The 15037-nt window shown below is 41.0% G+C and overlaps 3 protein-coding genes across 3 annotated transcripts; 2 read left to right on the top strand and 1 right to left on the bottom strand.

Moving 5' to 3' along the window:
- Positions 1 to 6332: 6332 nt before the first annotated feature.
- On the top strand, positions 6333 to 7258 carry F5147DRAFT_652976 (uncharacterized protein; the record flags this gene model as incomplete). The annotated part of the gene is made up of 6 exons (XM_041433732.1): positions 6333 to 6366; positions 6418 to 6638; positions 6689 to 6714; positions 6783 to 6952; positions 7050 to 7137; positions 7195 to 7258. 6 exons carry the CDS (start codon positions 6333 to 6335, stop codon positions 7256 to 7258), a joined length of 603 nt encoding a protein of 200 aa, XP_041292777.1.
- Positions 7259 to 7797: 539 nt separating this feature from the next.
- Positions 7798 to 10024, bottom strand: F5147DRAFT_652975 (uncharacterized protein; the record flags this gene model as incomplete). Its single annotated transcript, XM_041433731.1, has 9 exons — positions 7798 to 8110; positions 8161 to 8300; positions 8351 to 8501; positions 8667 to 8770; positions 8898 to 9075; positions 9129 to 9174; positions 9203 to 9280; positions 9340 to 9357; positions 9409 to 10024. The coding sequence occupies 9 exons, from the start codon at positions 10022 to 10024 to the stop codon at positions 7798 to 7800; spliced, it is 1644 nt and encodes a 547-aa protein (XP_041292776.1).
- Positions 10025 to 12531: 2507 nt separating this feature from the next.
- Positions 12532 to 13594, top strand: F5147DRAFT_695550 (uncharacterized protein). The gene is made up of 6 exons (XM_041437382.1): positions 12532 to 12688; positions 12848 to 12930; positions 12993 to 13041; positions 13105 to 13197; positions 13284 to 13298; positions 13350 to 13594. Exons 1-6 carry the CDS (start codon positions 12571 to 12573, stop codon positions 13511 to 13513), a joined length of 522 nt encoding a protein of 173 aa, XP_041292775.1. The 5' UTR covers positions 12532 to 12570; the 3' UTR covers positions 13514 to 13594.
- The last annotated feature ends 1443 nt before the right edge of the window (positions 13595 to 15037 follow it).

Raw genomic sequence — 15037 nt, 5'->3', positions numbered from 1 at the left:
CTCTACTAACATCTTCACCATGTCTAGATCCCATACAAAATTTCTAGTAGTTAAAAACTAGGTGGATTCTTTTATGTACTTGAAAATAGTAAGAAGCAGTCAATTTGGGTGATTAATGATCTTGGTGATTACTTATTATGGTTCACTCCTTGCTATCATGTCTGGCATTTTATAAGAATTTTGCTCAGATTTTACAAAGAACTAACAAAACTGGATTCATCATATTTTGTCATTGTTAAAATGATGAAAAGTAGTTTATTTTGCTACTCAGTAATGTTAAAAATTGCTGATTACTAGCCTCTAACTAACTGACATATTCTAATAGCCCAAATTCTATGCAAGTCTGCCATTTCATAAAAAATCCATTGATGGCTTAGTATTCTAGAGAAGAAGTTTGTTAAAACATTATGAATATTTAAGATCTTTGGTAAGAATCAACCTTTGATTATCATATCCATTAATGATGTAAATGTCACGTGGATTTTTCACTCAGAGTGCATGTTTATGCTGGTGCTTATACATCTTGAATGCAGACTTTTATAATCCTCAACTTGAACAAAGTTTGAAGATGCATCGTATATTCAATATGCATGACATAGTTTTCATCATCTTTCAGATGGTCTATGCTCTCATTATCCAAGAAGGTTCTGGTGGACTTGGTGCTTTTGCTGCATTATCTACAACATCTTCAACTATCTTTGAGGCTGTCCTGCAGCTTCTATAGAAGAAGCTATCCTATATGGAATCCCTCATTTATCTTCTACCACAAGATCTTATTCAAGAATATGAAAGTTCAGATGGGGTATTAAAGTGAGTGAGTAATTAATTATTATTTTAGAATATTTTTGGTTTCTGATTAAGAACTGCTTGATATAGAGATTTCTTACGACTCCAAGGCAGTCTGATCTAGAGAGATTTCAGTCATATGCCAGAAGAGTCAAAATGATTTGTGCTGTTGATGGCAAAGCACTCCAGTCCAGACACATCTATGTTTTTCAAACTCTAGCAGCCTTGCATGATAGGATCAGATCTGCAGGCTCTCTTTTGCCCTATTTCTATCATGTAGAATTGATGGACAAAAGTGACTGTTTGATCCAATATCTGGACAGACTTTTGCTTCCAGGATTGCAGACTTTGATACTGCCTCCTCATATGATCTTGCTACCGGATGTGCGGAATCTGCTGCCTCATCTGCAAAATTTGGTCTATATCTCAGATGCATTTCATACCAGCATTATTTTAAACTCTTTGTCCAACTGCACTTTCATGCACCGCCTCACCCTATCCTACATCCAACCTTCCTTGATGACATCATTAGCATTTCTCCATCAGCTCATCAGCCTAACTCTTGTCATCATTCCTGGAACATCTATCATGCAGAAGACTAGCTCTATTTCCAACCATTCTATTCGTATGGAGATTCTAAATATTCAAGTAGAACCTGACCTGCCCTCTTCAAATGTCTCTGTCAACACTGGTTTTCCAGCCATCATATCTCTTTTATCCAACCATCACATCATCTGTCAGGGCCTCAGCATCAATATCTACCAAGAATATTGCTCTATAAATCTTATTCTACATTTTGTCAATATCCTAACATCACTTCCATCAGTTGATGATGATGATGATGGATTCCTGGCTTGGGAGAATCTGGCTGGTTTCAGATTGAATATGCCATGGAATGAAGATTTCTTTGTACTAGATGAAGAGAGTTTTCAGATTCCAAGAAATGGTTTGGCATCTTTGCATAGACTAGTCTATTTGACTGCTCTGGAGCTGAAGGACTTGGGAACCTGCAGGATTGATGATGATGATTTGCTGAATTTGGCCATCAGTCTCCCTCATCTTCAATGCCTTTTGTTAGGCACCAGATCATTATGGGAGGAACCTGCAAGGGCCACTCTGTGGAGGATATCTTTTATCCTGCATCATTGTTCTCATTTGGAGATGCTTGGTTTTCTCTTCAATTGCAGCTTAGGATATCACAGCATAGAATCAGCATACAGCAATAATCTTATCACCACATTGCATGTAGGATTCTCATCTCCTTATAATTCTTTCACTGTGGCAGCATTTTTTACTCATTCATTGTCCAATCTTGATACAATCATAGTAGAGCCTAGAGAATCTCATAGCAAACATTCCTGGAGTAGAACTGATCTTACTCTTGCTGATTGCAACATTAGGATTCAGGAATGGGGCAGGATTTTGGAGTAGACCAAAGAGTCTGTAGATATTTGATCAAATCTATTTTATCTGCTAGCTATACTTTTTGTATATAATATTTCATAAATTAGCTTGGTTTTCTGCAATCTTTGCTTGGCATAAATATATTTTTATTGAGCTACTAGAGCTAAAATTGCACTAGAGCCTAATACAGAGTCATTTGGGCTATGCTCTGAAATATAGTGCAAAGGCATTGTTAATATGATGGTTCAAGTCAGACAAAATATAATCAGTACCTCAGTAAGTGTATTATTCTTTCATTTGAAATCATCGAACAATTATTTTCTCAGAACAAGTCTAAACCAGAAGTGCTTGGGTGAGCTATTATGAAACTTGTTATTCCAAAGAAAAATTGCTTACTTCAGATATTTACATCATTCATATATGATGTTAGAAATGATGTCCATAGGACAGTAAAGAGGGAAAGAGAATGCCCAAAAGAAGTTATAATCATTGTAATTCTCTATATTGATAATTAACATAGTCTTTGAAAATTTGAGAGAATAATTTGCAATGTCATGATTTCTGTTGACAATTGAAAATTACAACAGGCAATATCAATCAATCATCAAAGTATTTAGTCTATAATCATTAACACAAAATACATCAACATAATATTATGAACTGGAGGAAAATAACAAAATGCAGCAGTAAAATAAATTTGCTCTGAGCTACATAGCTAAAGATCAGAAAAATACCAAGGTGTCAATGTCAGCAATAACTTGTGGTTGTTACCATCATCAGCATCAGCATCTTCTTCTCCTTCTTTTCCTTTTTCATTTAGCACTAGGCTCTTGGATATCAGCATGGTATTGCTGGCAGGATTATGGATAGCATCTTGATGGGCAGCAGAATAATGTATCCAAAAAACTCTTGCAAGTCTAGGGCCATAGAAATTTGGAAGAGATCTTAAATTCCAGTTCTCTCCAAAGCAGATATGTCCAGATTTATCAAGATAGATGTAGGAACTCCTCCCTGAGCTGGAATGTGCAGCTTGGGTGATTTGTTTGGTGATAGCAGGAAGGTTGGAGTTAGGAATGGGATGGACACCCATAGCCAACACTATATCCACAAGATCCTCATCATGAGCTAAAAGTGAATTTAAATTTGGCTGCTTCTCTTTACAAACCACAATATTTGGATGTCTAATGCCACAATGTCCATAACTGTGGGTGAATGTTGGACAGTTGGTGCACATAGGAAGCTCATCTGAGAGAGACTATTCCAAAAATATGGCTGATGGTGCCACATAGTTGCAAGAAGTGCAAGACATTTGATTCAGACGTCCTAGCAATGGAATGCATCTTGGACAATCAGGTTTCCCTATTTGAAATGACTTGGAAACTCCAAAGGACAACAGTCTAGTAGTCTTTTCTAAGGCATCAATATTTTGAGTGTAGACCCTCAAAAGATTGCCACAGCGGTCCAAAGAGTGGATAGCCTCATAAAGCAGGTTTTTGATAGGTGCTCTCTTTAGATCGTGCATCATGGTCTGAAACACTGATGATGACTTAGTGCAGTCCTACAAAAGAAGTAATGAGTTAGGTGTTTTCAAAGACATCTAGAACCTTTATATTATGTACCTGCCATATAATAGGAAGCAGTAATTCAAAAGGATCAACTGCAGATGCAGATACAGCAGGGATAGATATATCTGGACCTATAGAGAGTGTATGCAATGAAATAGAGTTTTTTAAGCATAAAATATTTCAAAAAATGGACTTCATCATACCGAAAATGACAATTAGATTTTTAGCATTTAAAATAATATTCAACATCTTCTGAACCTTTTTACTTCTAGAGGTCTCTAAGACAAAATTGCTTTGGGCAACATTGACAATAGTTGAAGAAGATTCAGTATGATGAACTGATGAAGGTGAAACATGTTGTTTTCTAGAACAGCACTGATGCATGACTGGGCTAAAGCTTCTGGGTCAGCATATTCATCAAGAATTATTATAGTTGATCTGTCAGAATTACCTGACTTTCATGATGGTCTTCAATGCAAATGCTTTTGTGAATGCCAAATTGGATTGGTGTACATTTGAGAAATCCATATTTGAGAGTCCATCCATGGCCATCATAACAAATAGACCACAAGACCAGCTATCTTTTTGTTTTTGATCATCTGGTGGAGTGTGATGAAGAATCTTCCAGTTTTTGAATCAGTGTTCAACAAAATTGATTTCTGGATATGTTTCATATTTCAGCTAGTGCTCTAGGCCAGCAGCAGCATGCTGCAAATCCTAATAGCAAAATTATGATATCAGATGCCTAGATATTATAGATAGATTGAAAATCCTACTCACTTTTTGAGCCCAAGTAGGATGAATTCCCAAGCTATCAAAGAAACCTATTTCATGGGCTGACCAATCCACCCAACCCAGGATCCAGTGAGAGGGACTGCCTCCACATAGAGGAAAAGCCCAATGTCTGAAGTCAAGCATTTTTTTTTTGGTTATCTAAGTCCAAGAAGTTGGAACCAGATCTGGTTTTAATATAGATGTCTGCTTAAAGAAATATACTGACCATAGAAACAATGTTTTCTAGAGTTGTTCCACATGAAGTTTTTCCATGTATAAGGTGGGGAACCAGTAAGCTGATTAAGATATACCCAGCTTTAGTCAAAATGTCATGCTGCTTAATAGATATCAGATTGGCATATGCATTCATGACTGTTGCATTAATCCGCCGTTGTTTATTTTGCAGGCAATCCAGGTCTTCATATACAAGCTCAATGCCTCCTATGTAGTGTGATGATAATTGGAGTGAGGTTTTTAATGCTGTACTTGATGCTTGTGGAAATGGAGGTATCATATCTTTTGTTTCTGTTTCTTACTTGATTCCATTGTGGTTTAGAGAAGATGGAAATGTTGGTGGACCAAGATCTGACATGATTGAGGAGCCTTAAAAATAACAAAGTGGACTGAGATAGATGATGTATGACTATATGCAACCCATAGTTTAATAAAAATCCAATATATCTGCTGACTCAGAATCCATGTTTAAACATCTGCAAATCTGAACATGACATAGTAGTGTCTTATTATATACATTACATGTAGGATCAAATGCTTTGATGGAAACATACATGTATGCTGATTTGAATAACTGGATTATACATTTAGTCTAGCAGCTTATGAAAATTCTTGAATATTTAAAACTGGGATAATCATCTTCTATGACCTATAAAATAGTAGAAAGAAGTTTAGTTGTATATTTAAGAGCATCTAGGACCTTTGTATTTCCATCAACCTCTAATTGTCACATTTATATAGTCAAACTCTTTATGAAAAAAATCCTGAAACTTCAAAACTAATTTGATATCTTATATGATCTTTAATATAGTGAAAAGAAGTTTAGTTGGATGTTTGATGATATCTAGGATTTGTTTCAAAAGTTTATAAACATATTAACTGACTTTAAGTACAGCTGATAGATGTACTTCATGTATTCACAGAGTGAAAATATTTGAATAACATCAGTATACCAGCATGATGAATTTCAAGTCATTGCAGATCATATTTTGACTTTTGTATTTGTTTCATGATTAATCATCTACATAAGGAAAGTCTTAGTCATTCTACAGATACTTCAATTTTTTTCAGCTTGTTTGCTTAATCCTTCTGTTTCCTGCTATAACTTAATGGCTGTCCCACATCATTTCCATCTCCAACACTTTGACAAGTGGTGGCATGATTCAAGTCCTGCTCATTTAAACTTGTCTGTCATTCCTGGTTATCATCTTGGAAAATTCATGCCAGACACCAGGACCTATGACTTGTTTTACAGACATGAACTTATTGTCATGATCCCTGCCTATTACAAAAATCACCTCAGATTTCTCAATCACATTATTATTTGTCTACAAGAACTGCTGCACCATCTGGAGCCTTCATCTGATTGGGACATCTTGCAGCTAGAATATGAGGCTTTTGGAAGGGAACTCGCAAAATAAGGGAGGAGTTCATAAGGAGGTTCAGAAGGAATTTAGGTTTTACCAGCCTGGAGTAAAGAATATATAGTGGATGTCAACTGTTTTGAACTCTTTTTTGGCCTATATATATTACTGTGGATCTGTGAATCCTCAACACAAACCTCACATTATGAATGTGCACCTAGATGATCCTCAGACATATGGTAAGTCTGTTTTTTTTTTAATTGGAGAGAAGACTGATCTACTTCTGAAAGATTGGCATAGTTGGGCAAATAAGCAAGAGATCCCTAGATTATGGGGAAGACTTCCAGAACACTCTGTAGAATACCAAACTGTCATATTTGAAGCCATAAATGCCAAGATTGCACTGGAGCCTAACATGGAGTCATCTGGGCCATGCTCTGAAATGTGGTGCAAAGGCATCATTAATATGATGATTCAGACCAAACAAGAAATCCAAGACAGAAGTCTGGTAGTAAGTTTTTCTTTTATTTATATAATAATCACTCACCAAAAAAAATTCAGAATAAGTCTACACTAGAGGTCCCTGAGTGAGTTATCATTGAAACCATTGATTCAAACTAAAAAAAAAACTAATCTTATAATTTCAATTATTTAGATCATCTATAGATATTATTGAGGATAACATATTTGAGAAGCCAGTAAAGAAGGGAAGAGGGCGTCCAAAAGGAGTGCTCAATAGCACTATCATGGAACTTCAATTGCTACCTAAATCTCCTATGAAACTCCATAGCAAAAAATCAGCTGGATCATCATTCTTGTCACAAAGTAATGATGTAATTTCAGAGATCTCTCTCCCTAAAGTTGTTCAAGGCCAGTTGAAATTTTTTGATACAAATATAACTGTGATTAATTATCTAAATAGACAACATGAGAGATGACATTTCAAGATCGGAGACTGTTCAATCAGACATATCTCTAGCATTGAAAAGAGTTGAAACTTTGAATCATAGGTTAGCAATTCTGATTGATTTATGTATCAGAGTTTCAACTATATTTCAAATATATAGGACATGCAAGTTAGATCAACCATTATTGAACCAGGTGCTTACTTTTTTTATGTTCAAGCTGTGATACATCTCATCTTGTTAATTATATTGGCTGATCATTAATGTGGTAATTTTAGCAAACAGATTCAAGGGCACCATCCAACTCTTCAAAGATCAGACCTACAGAGAATAATGTACCTGCTCTGGATCTATCTAAACTATTCTGCAATTCCATGCAAACTCCAGACAATCATTGTTACTATCAACAGTAAGCAACTATTTTGAAGAATAGGCATTTATACTCAAAACTCATACGAATACTCAGGCCCCATGTTCATTTGAAAGTAAGAACAGTCTTATCCAATGTATGATGAGGATGACATAATGTGTGCAAGATTATCTAAAAATCAAATGTACGGGTGGCACTCATTATGGATTGTGATGGGGTGGATTACTGGGGCACAGACAGACATAATCCTCTTGCTCCTCGGTAAGCAGAAAGTTGTGAACGAACAAAGACTTGTGGGAGGAGAACTGTGAAAGCCATTCTGGTTGGGGTTTGTAACCACCAGAATCCCAGCTGCAGTGGTTGCAATGGAACTTAAAGCCGGTGTTTTTGCGAGATCATTTGGCGTTGATGTCCCCAGGCTTGGGATTGCACAGTTGATTGCCACATCGAGGGGAAAGGCCCCACACGCAGCCAAAGGGAGTGGAAGCCATATATCTTTGGCTAACCAGACACCCTTCTGTATTCCAGCAAACCAACACCACAGGAGTATGGGACAACAGCATCCAGTTAGCGATCTCCTGCTCAAGGGCCAGCTGAACAGGCTTTTGGTGAATGTAGACCTCTATGATCATCTGTAGCATGAAGGGCATGACCACTGATGGTTGAACTGAATGGGCAGTGAATCTGATGATGAACTGCAGGTGCTTGCTGGATCCACAATGTCATTAAAAAAATCCAAGGGCCAGGATATATCATACCTGGAGACCAGTGACTTGATTTTTTCAAAATGTGATGGCTGCGTGAATGCCGGACCACAGGCCAGCAGGATCATTCCTTTGATGCCGGTCATATCCAAGGACCACTTCCACAATTCGGGGCCAAAGTGGTGACAGAACACCTGACATACTAGTCAAGGAAAGAAAGCTGCCAGATTAAAACAGTGCTTACCTCCGAAGCATCCTGAGTCCAGACATTTCCATGTTTGTCGACACTATGGACCAGCTCTCCATTCTCGTAATCGCTGTGTGTGTCTATGAGAATCAGAAAATCAGCCTCTGATTTGGCTTTCACCAAGGCCAGGGCATCGCGGACACAGGTCCTGAAATTGGGCAGACAAGCAGCTCCATTGACCAGTGTGATATTGGTACAACACAACTGCCACATACTCAGGCTTAATCCCATGTTATTTCAGCCATTGACTGAAGTGGTATACACCATATTTTTCCAAGGCAGAAATTCTTCCTCCAACTGACAGTGCAACAACCTTTCGGGGTATGTGTCAAGTTCCAGGGCAATTGTGTGAAATACCAGGGGGCGGCGGGTGTAAATTTTGTCAGCAATATAGGCACCTTGTGCAACCACCGAGTACTATCAACACATCAAAGTCACTGACAAATCCAGGATTCATTTACAACAGGCTTACAGGCAACGGAGTACAGCACCTACGGCTCCAACATGGGGGACACCAAAATTCACCTGGGCCTAGATCACGAACACAGGGCTGCATATTTGACTTCCAGAAGCACAGCGCATAAGTACAGCCTTGTCGTTCACATTTCTTTAACTGGCCAAAATCCAAGCAACTGCTGCATTTAGCCATGGCACCATCATCTTGCATCAGTGAAAACACCTCCAGGGCCAATGCCTCAGACCTGGGATCGGCTGACAATGTGCTGGAGGTCAGAATGTGGCCGGCCAGATTATGCCAGGTAAACTAGACACCCACTAGGTAATCCCTCTGTCCACCGATGAGTTAGCATACAGGGGGATAACTGAAATAAGACCGATGTTAAGACCTACCTCCGGTGTCAATGGCCTGACTTTGACTGTGAACCACACGCGATTCCCCGGGAGGTACAATAACATCATTGTCAATATCTGATATGGGAGATGTCAGCCACAGGTGCAGTCAAGTGACATCACTTTATAAGGCCTACCCATTGTGTCACCTACACCTGTGAGAAATGAGTTGGAGAGTTTTCCCTAAATTTACATGCCGGACTGACCACAAGATATTGGGCATGACCTGCCTTTCAAAGCCCGGCCTTGGGCCATGGGTAGCTGGTCTGAGGCGCCCCCCCTAGCAAATCCTCTTGCACCTCTTGCACCTCCTGCTCCTCTTGCGGCTGCGGCTGCCACTCCCCTCATTCCTCCTGCTCCCCTCGTTCCTCCTGCTCCCATGCCTCTTGCACCTCTTGCACCTCTTGCACCTCCTGCTCCTCTTGCAGCTGCCACTCCTCCCACTCCCACGCCTCTCGCACCTCCTGCTCCAGCGCCTCTCACACTTCCTGCACCTTGTGCAATGGTGGGTGTAGTGGCTGCGGCGTCGCCTCCTACTCTTTCATCATCGTCATCATTGGCATTGGCACCAACATCGCCACCATCATCTTGTTCCTCTTCATCGCCGTCGCTGTCACCATCTTCATCGCTGCTGTTGTCGCTGTTGTCGCCGTTGTCATCGTCCTCTTCCTCCTCCTGATCTTGGGCCGAGTTGGACTGTGTGGCACCACCATTAGCATTATTATTAGGAGTAGGAGTCCCAAACCGTGCACCCGTGTCGATTGTGTGGCCATCGCCAGGATTGGTGCCAGGTGCAGCCCTCCAATTCATCAGGCCAGCCATTGTTCTGAACTTCTGTGTAATGTGAGATAGTGCTTAATATGCACCACACCCGCTCTTGGTAACATCACGTGATAAATATATGGACCACTCGACTTCGATATTACACCTCCCAATCCTTATTTTATTCTGCCATTTTATTTATTGGCTAGTAATATAAACATTGATCACATGAGAATTAAATAATAAATCATCTAAAATTGAGTGCCTCGGTGTATTTAATTTATTTGATGCATGTACTATTAGTTACCAGTTCATGCATCCCCACATCTTGTGCATCGTTCAAAACAACGCTTTTCCACTACAAACATTCAAACTAATACATGCATATGCAATAATAAATTATAAAAACACCCTATGAGCTTTAACAGATGTAATGCAACGAGAAACAAAAGAGATAATTTTTTGGTGGTGACAGTGACTCTCAATGTCACCTGCCAGTGCTGCCGCAGCAGAGTTTGGAACTCAGACATGGCAAACACGTCTGAATGCATGCATGGAAGCAAGTTGCTGGAGCACTTGGACTCTTGAGAGATGGGAAAATTGCTGATCTTTCTGCATGGATTGCAGCTCACTTGCAGGATCCAGACACTCGCCAAGCCCTTGCAGATAATCCTTGATCTTCAGTGCTATATGGTTTGAAACAACGTGGGAACCGTGGGCATGTCACTACCTCAGGCCTCAAGTTCAACTGAAAGCTCAACTTGGACAACTTCAGCCAGTATTTCTTTTCCCCCAACAGCCCACAATATATCCCCTCCACATGTGCCATCTTTCTCGCAAATACAAGGATCTATTCCATATTCAAACCATTGGCCCAGGCAAAATCACATTGGTGCTGTATTTTCATCTACTGCTCCTGTTGCATCCACATCATCACAATCATTGCCATCTGCGCATCTTCATAATGATCACAGTCTATATTACTCTGGTAACCCGCAATATGTATCTTAGATTACTACATAGGCAGCACACTTCCCACTGTTGGAATAACCGCTATCATCATGGCTGCGGCGTGCCATCCATTGGCTCAGGCAAAAGTACATGAAGAGCTTGATATGGTCATTGGGTCAGAAAGAGGTATGCCAAAGGGGTATGAATAGATTGATTTTTTTTGACCAATTTTGTGTGGTAGCGCCGACATTTCAAGACTCGAGCTCGCTCCCTCAATTGCATGTGTTCTTGTTGGAAGCCTTGAGATGGAGACCTATCATCCGTATAGGTGAGTTTCAAATTCGGCACATTCTTTCACGATACTGACATGCGCCTCAGGATTTCCCCACCGTGCAACTAAGGATATTTTTTGGGTCAGTGTCTTGAATTCTTTATAATCTGTTACAAGTGACATCGGTCACGTGGCCCCCCTATCATTTTCCCTTCATCCTCGCCCTCACCATCTACCGGCTTGTCCTCCTTTACCGCCTTTCTGTTGACCGGATCCTTGGGACCATTCCCGTCCTTCGCATTGCCCGCCTCTATGCACGTGCACGCACGTTCCTCCTCTGATTCGACCACCAATGTGGTCCTGCACCTATGACTTGGTCTGACTCGTGCCACCAATGTGGCTTTCCTCTTTCTGTTTCTTCTGACTGCGGATTCCCACACGTTGTATTCTTACCATTGGTCCGTTCCAATGTTTCTCGGTCTCATTCCACATTCAACCACCCATCACTAATCCGGCTCTGTTGCCAACGCACCTATACCATTCTTGTTTCCCCTTTACCCTTACCTACTGTGCAGTAGCCTTGCCCTTAACCCTCTCCACTTAGTATAAGTAGTCGGTCACCCTGTACTAGATTCCCTAACTTGAATCTACTCAATCTTCCCTGGAACATACTTCTCTCTGAAGCCCCCTCAGCTTCAGTCTCTAGTATCTTTTCTTAGTTGCTCATCGCGACTAAGTCTACTTCGATCGACCTCATCGTACAGGACAAGACTGTCCTTACCTTGAGCAACTTCACAGACATCCGTCTACAAAGTCACGTGACACGCACGTACTGTGATCGCTGCCGACTCATCGTCACCAGTCTCACTTGCTATACCGGACCCTTCCGGTTACATCACGAACGTTAGCGGACGACGCCCCTCTTAGGGCTCCACCTAACAGATCTATTTGAGTGCGTAACATAATCCACGTTCTCATTCTAGTCTAAGTGTGATCAGCAAGGATACTGCATTCCAGAGGGTACAATGGTCTATGGGTGCCATTGGTAAGGTGTTGCTTCATGGTGTACATCGCTTCACTAAGCGCACTTTTCAGAACTCTTTCTCGTGATCCTATCACCTTCCCAGATCCTGATGTTTTCAATCCCCAGCATTGGCTTGATTCAGAAGGCTGCCTTAAGGATAATATGAAATTCATCGTATATGGCTTTGGTAGACTGTTGCACCTCCCTCTGGACAGCAGTCCAGTAACACTGACTTCAAAGTGTACAATATCGACTTCGAAAATCATGCTGTAAGCTTCGACGTCTTTCTTGACTCACATCTGTACAGTCTTAGCGATTCAGGCCAAATACTCAATTTCTCAAGCTCTCACTGGCTCCTTCATGCATTCAAATGTTTCCTTCTATGGCTGCACCTTTGCCAGCTGGCAGGATACATGGCACACCGGCCTAGATGCTTACTCATATGCTGTTGACACCATAATATACGGTCAAACTGATTGTGAGTCACTTGGCCTCAATTCATGTGGGTTGCAGTTGCTGACACTGTGGCAAGATCTTTTTGGATCTGGCATGGCATAAGGATGCATTAATGTATGTATAAACACCCTGAGTAACTATTGGAATAGCTGGTTCCAAAATGTCATTTTGGCCAATTGAGCTTGTGATGGCAGTATCGCAGCATGGTTAGGCACAGAAGGCACCAGGAATGGGGTATTCATTATCGATCCAAAAATCATTCGGGTCAGTCGGTTTTTTTTCTGGTGAATACTTGATCTAATTGTTATTTTTCTTTCACTATTCAGTCCCTAGATGCAAATAGCACCACCGTTACTAATGGTCAATGCTACCTCGGTAAGCTAGAAATGGAGAACACACTTTAATTATAGTACTAAGGTCACTTTCTTCTCTGCATAGGACGCCCATGGAACCCCCTGGCTATCACTGTATATTTACACGCATATATGGATGAAAGCATTCATCCTGATGTTTTCACCCCTGGTCCAGAACGTAAGCACGATTGCAAGATAATGACTCCGGCAATCTCTAACTTGTTTATAACAGAACATTTGTCCCAAAAACTACATACTTCGCAGAATATCATTCGTCTGGTGAGCCCTGTTACTTATGCTACTGGTGTTGGATCCTTATTTCACTCGCAGGTCCTGGAGGGAACATGTCGAAACGTCTACCCCAAGAGTATATCTTGACCGACATGCAGGTGAATGAGAAAATCTCACTGGAACCAGTGTTCGCTGGTAAACCGACGTGGATTGACTTTGAATGTGGTGTAAGCGGGGTGGCTGAAGTGTTTAGCGGTGTTTAGAGTGGAGTTTGCCAGTAATGTTGAGGTTCATAGTGCGTTATGTGGGAAGCGCAATCCATCGGATCCCATCCTTCCTTGAGTAGCATCCGGTGTGAGAGCAGGCATATCCCACTCCAGTGTGTTAATGGATGTTGCTATGCTGTCCATGCCTCCAATGTTTTTATCTATGTTTTATTGCTCTGTATCACTAGACTTTCATGAGCCTCTGTGGAAAAATGGACATGAGCACATTTACCTATTACAGTGCCAAAAGCCATTTCCTTGCATATGGTACATGGATAAAATGAAAGAACTCCTACTTGATTCCTATTGCAAGCAGTGGATCATGCAGTGATCATACAGAACCCAGATTGGTGAACAACTTGAATGACTATACATTTTTGAAGGAGAAATTTTCAAGAAGACGAGGTCCTCAGAAGAAGAAAAAGCAAGGGGATCACGGAGAAATTCCTATACATATGATATCTTTAATTCATACAGGCATTTGTCGTCATCATCTCTGTCAGCTTTGCAACATTCATTCGGGGAATGACATCAATTTCAAATGGCGCTGCATGAGGAGTAACCGCATCGCCAAAAGCGTGTGTGTTGATTGGGGCGCCAGGTCATTGAGCAATGCGGAAAGACCACGAGAGATGGGCGAGGTTCATGTACAATGAGTTACTTGCGAGGTGCATGCTGTGGGCCACCCGCCCGTTGATTTTGGTGCAACGCCTTGCCTACTGTGAAGTGAGTTTGAATCCAAGATATCAGAAGCTGATGCAGATCATTCACTCAGCATTTGCCGTGCACTGACCGACCTGGTTCAAGAATATGGGCCAATTGTGTCGTTCTGACAAGGTAGTCAAGTGATAATTGTTATTGGCACCATTGAATTATACTGCACATACCGTGAGCTTCTTCCGATAATGACTAGGCATCGGTCATCAGCGGGTTGGATTGTATTACAAAACGCTACAGAGCCCTTTGTAGCACTCTGTAGTGAATTATGTTTTCCTGATGGTCCCCTTACTAGGCGGCCGTAGACATCATAGAGACAGAGGGTGCATCATTGGTAGATCGACCTCGGTCGATTGCTGCGGGTGAGATGCTCTCAAATGGAATGCTTATAGTCCTGGCTCGTTACGGAGATCGATTCCAGCGCCTTTGAAAAGCAGTACACACCCATCTACAACCAAAAGCAGCAAAGACATACCAAGATATGCAGTGCAAGCACACGATGGATTTGATATTGGATATGATGAGTGACCCAAAGAACCACCAGAAGCATGCACTTCGGTGTGTTATTATCAAGACATTTTGGTGATTTTTCATAGATACGCAAGGTATGCAGTATCAGTCATTCTTCAGGTGACTTATGGAAAGTCTGCACCTACTGCCAACACCAATCCCGAAATTATCCGTATCCATAGAATTACTGAACATTTCAAGGCTGCCATTTGCCCAGGAGCTTATCTCGTCAATTGTGTACCCCTTTTGTGCTACTTTCCCGGTTACTATGGAAAAAAACTTTAAGAGTGGCAT

The sequence above is a fragment of the Suillus discolor genome, assembly GCF_016758755.1.
Source record: "Suillus discolor strain FC423 chromosome Unknown F5147scaffold_28, whole genome shotgun sequence".
NCBI classification, from domain to species: domain Eukaryota; kingdom Fungi; phylum Basidiomycota; class Agaricomycetes; order Boletales; family Suillaceae; genus Suillus; species Suillus discolor.
Note: the sequence above shows the minus strand (reverse complement) of the source record. Positions and strands in the feature narration are given on the sequence as shown.

What these genes read in the sequence shown, in the direction of transcription:
- F5147DRAFT_695550 (XM_041437382.1), top strand. Translation starts at nt 12,571, where the DNA reads ATGCATTCAAATGTTTCCTTCTATGGCTGCACCTTTGCCAGCTGGCAG. An exon ending in AATATACGGTCAAACTGATT is followed by an intron (nt 12,689 to 12,847) that starts GTGAGTCACTTG and finishes TGGCCAATTGAG; the next exon opens with CTTGTGATGGCAGTATCGCA. An exon ending in TCGATCCAAAAATCATTCGG is followed by an intron (nt 12,931 to 12,992) that starts GTCAGTCGGTTT and finishes TTCACTATTCAG; the next exon opens with TCCCTAGATGCAAATAGCAC.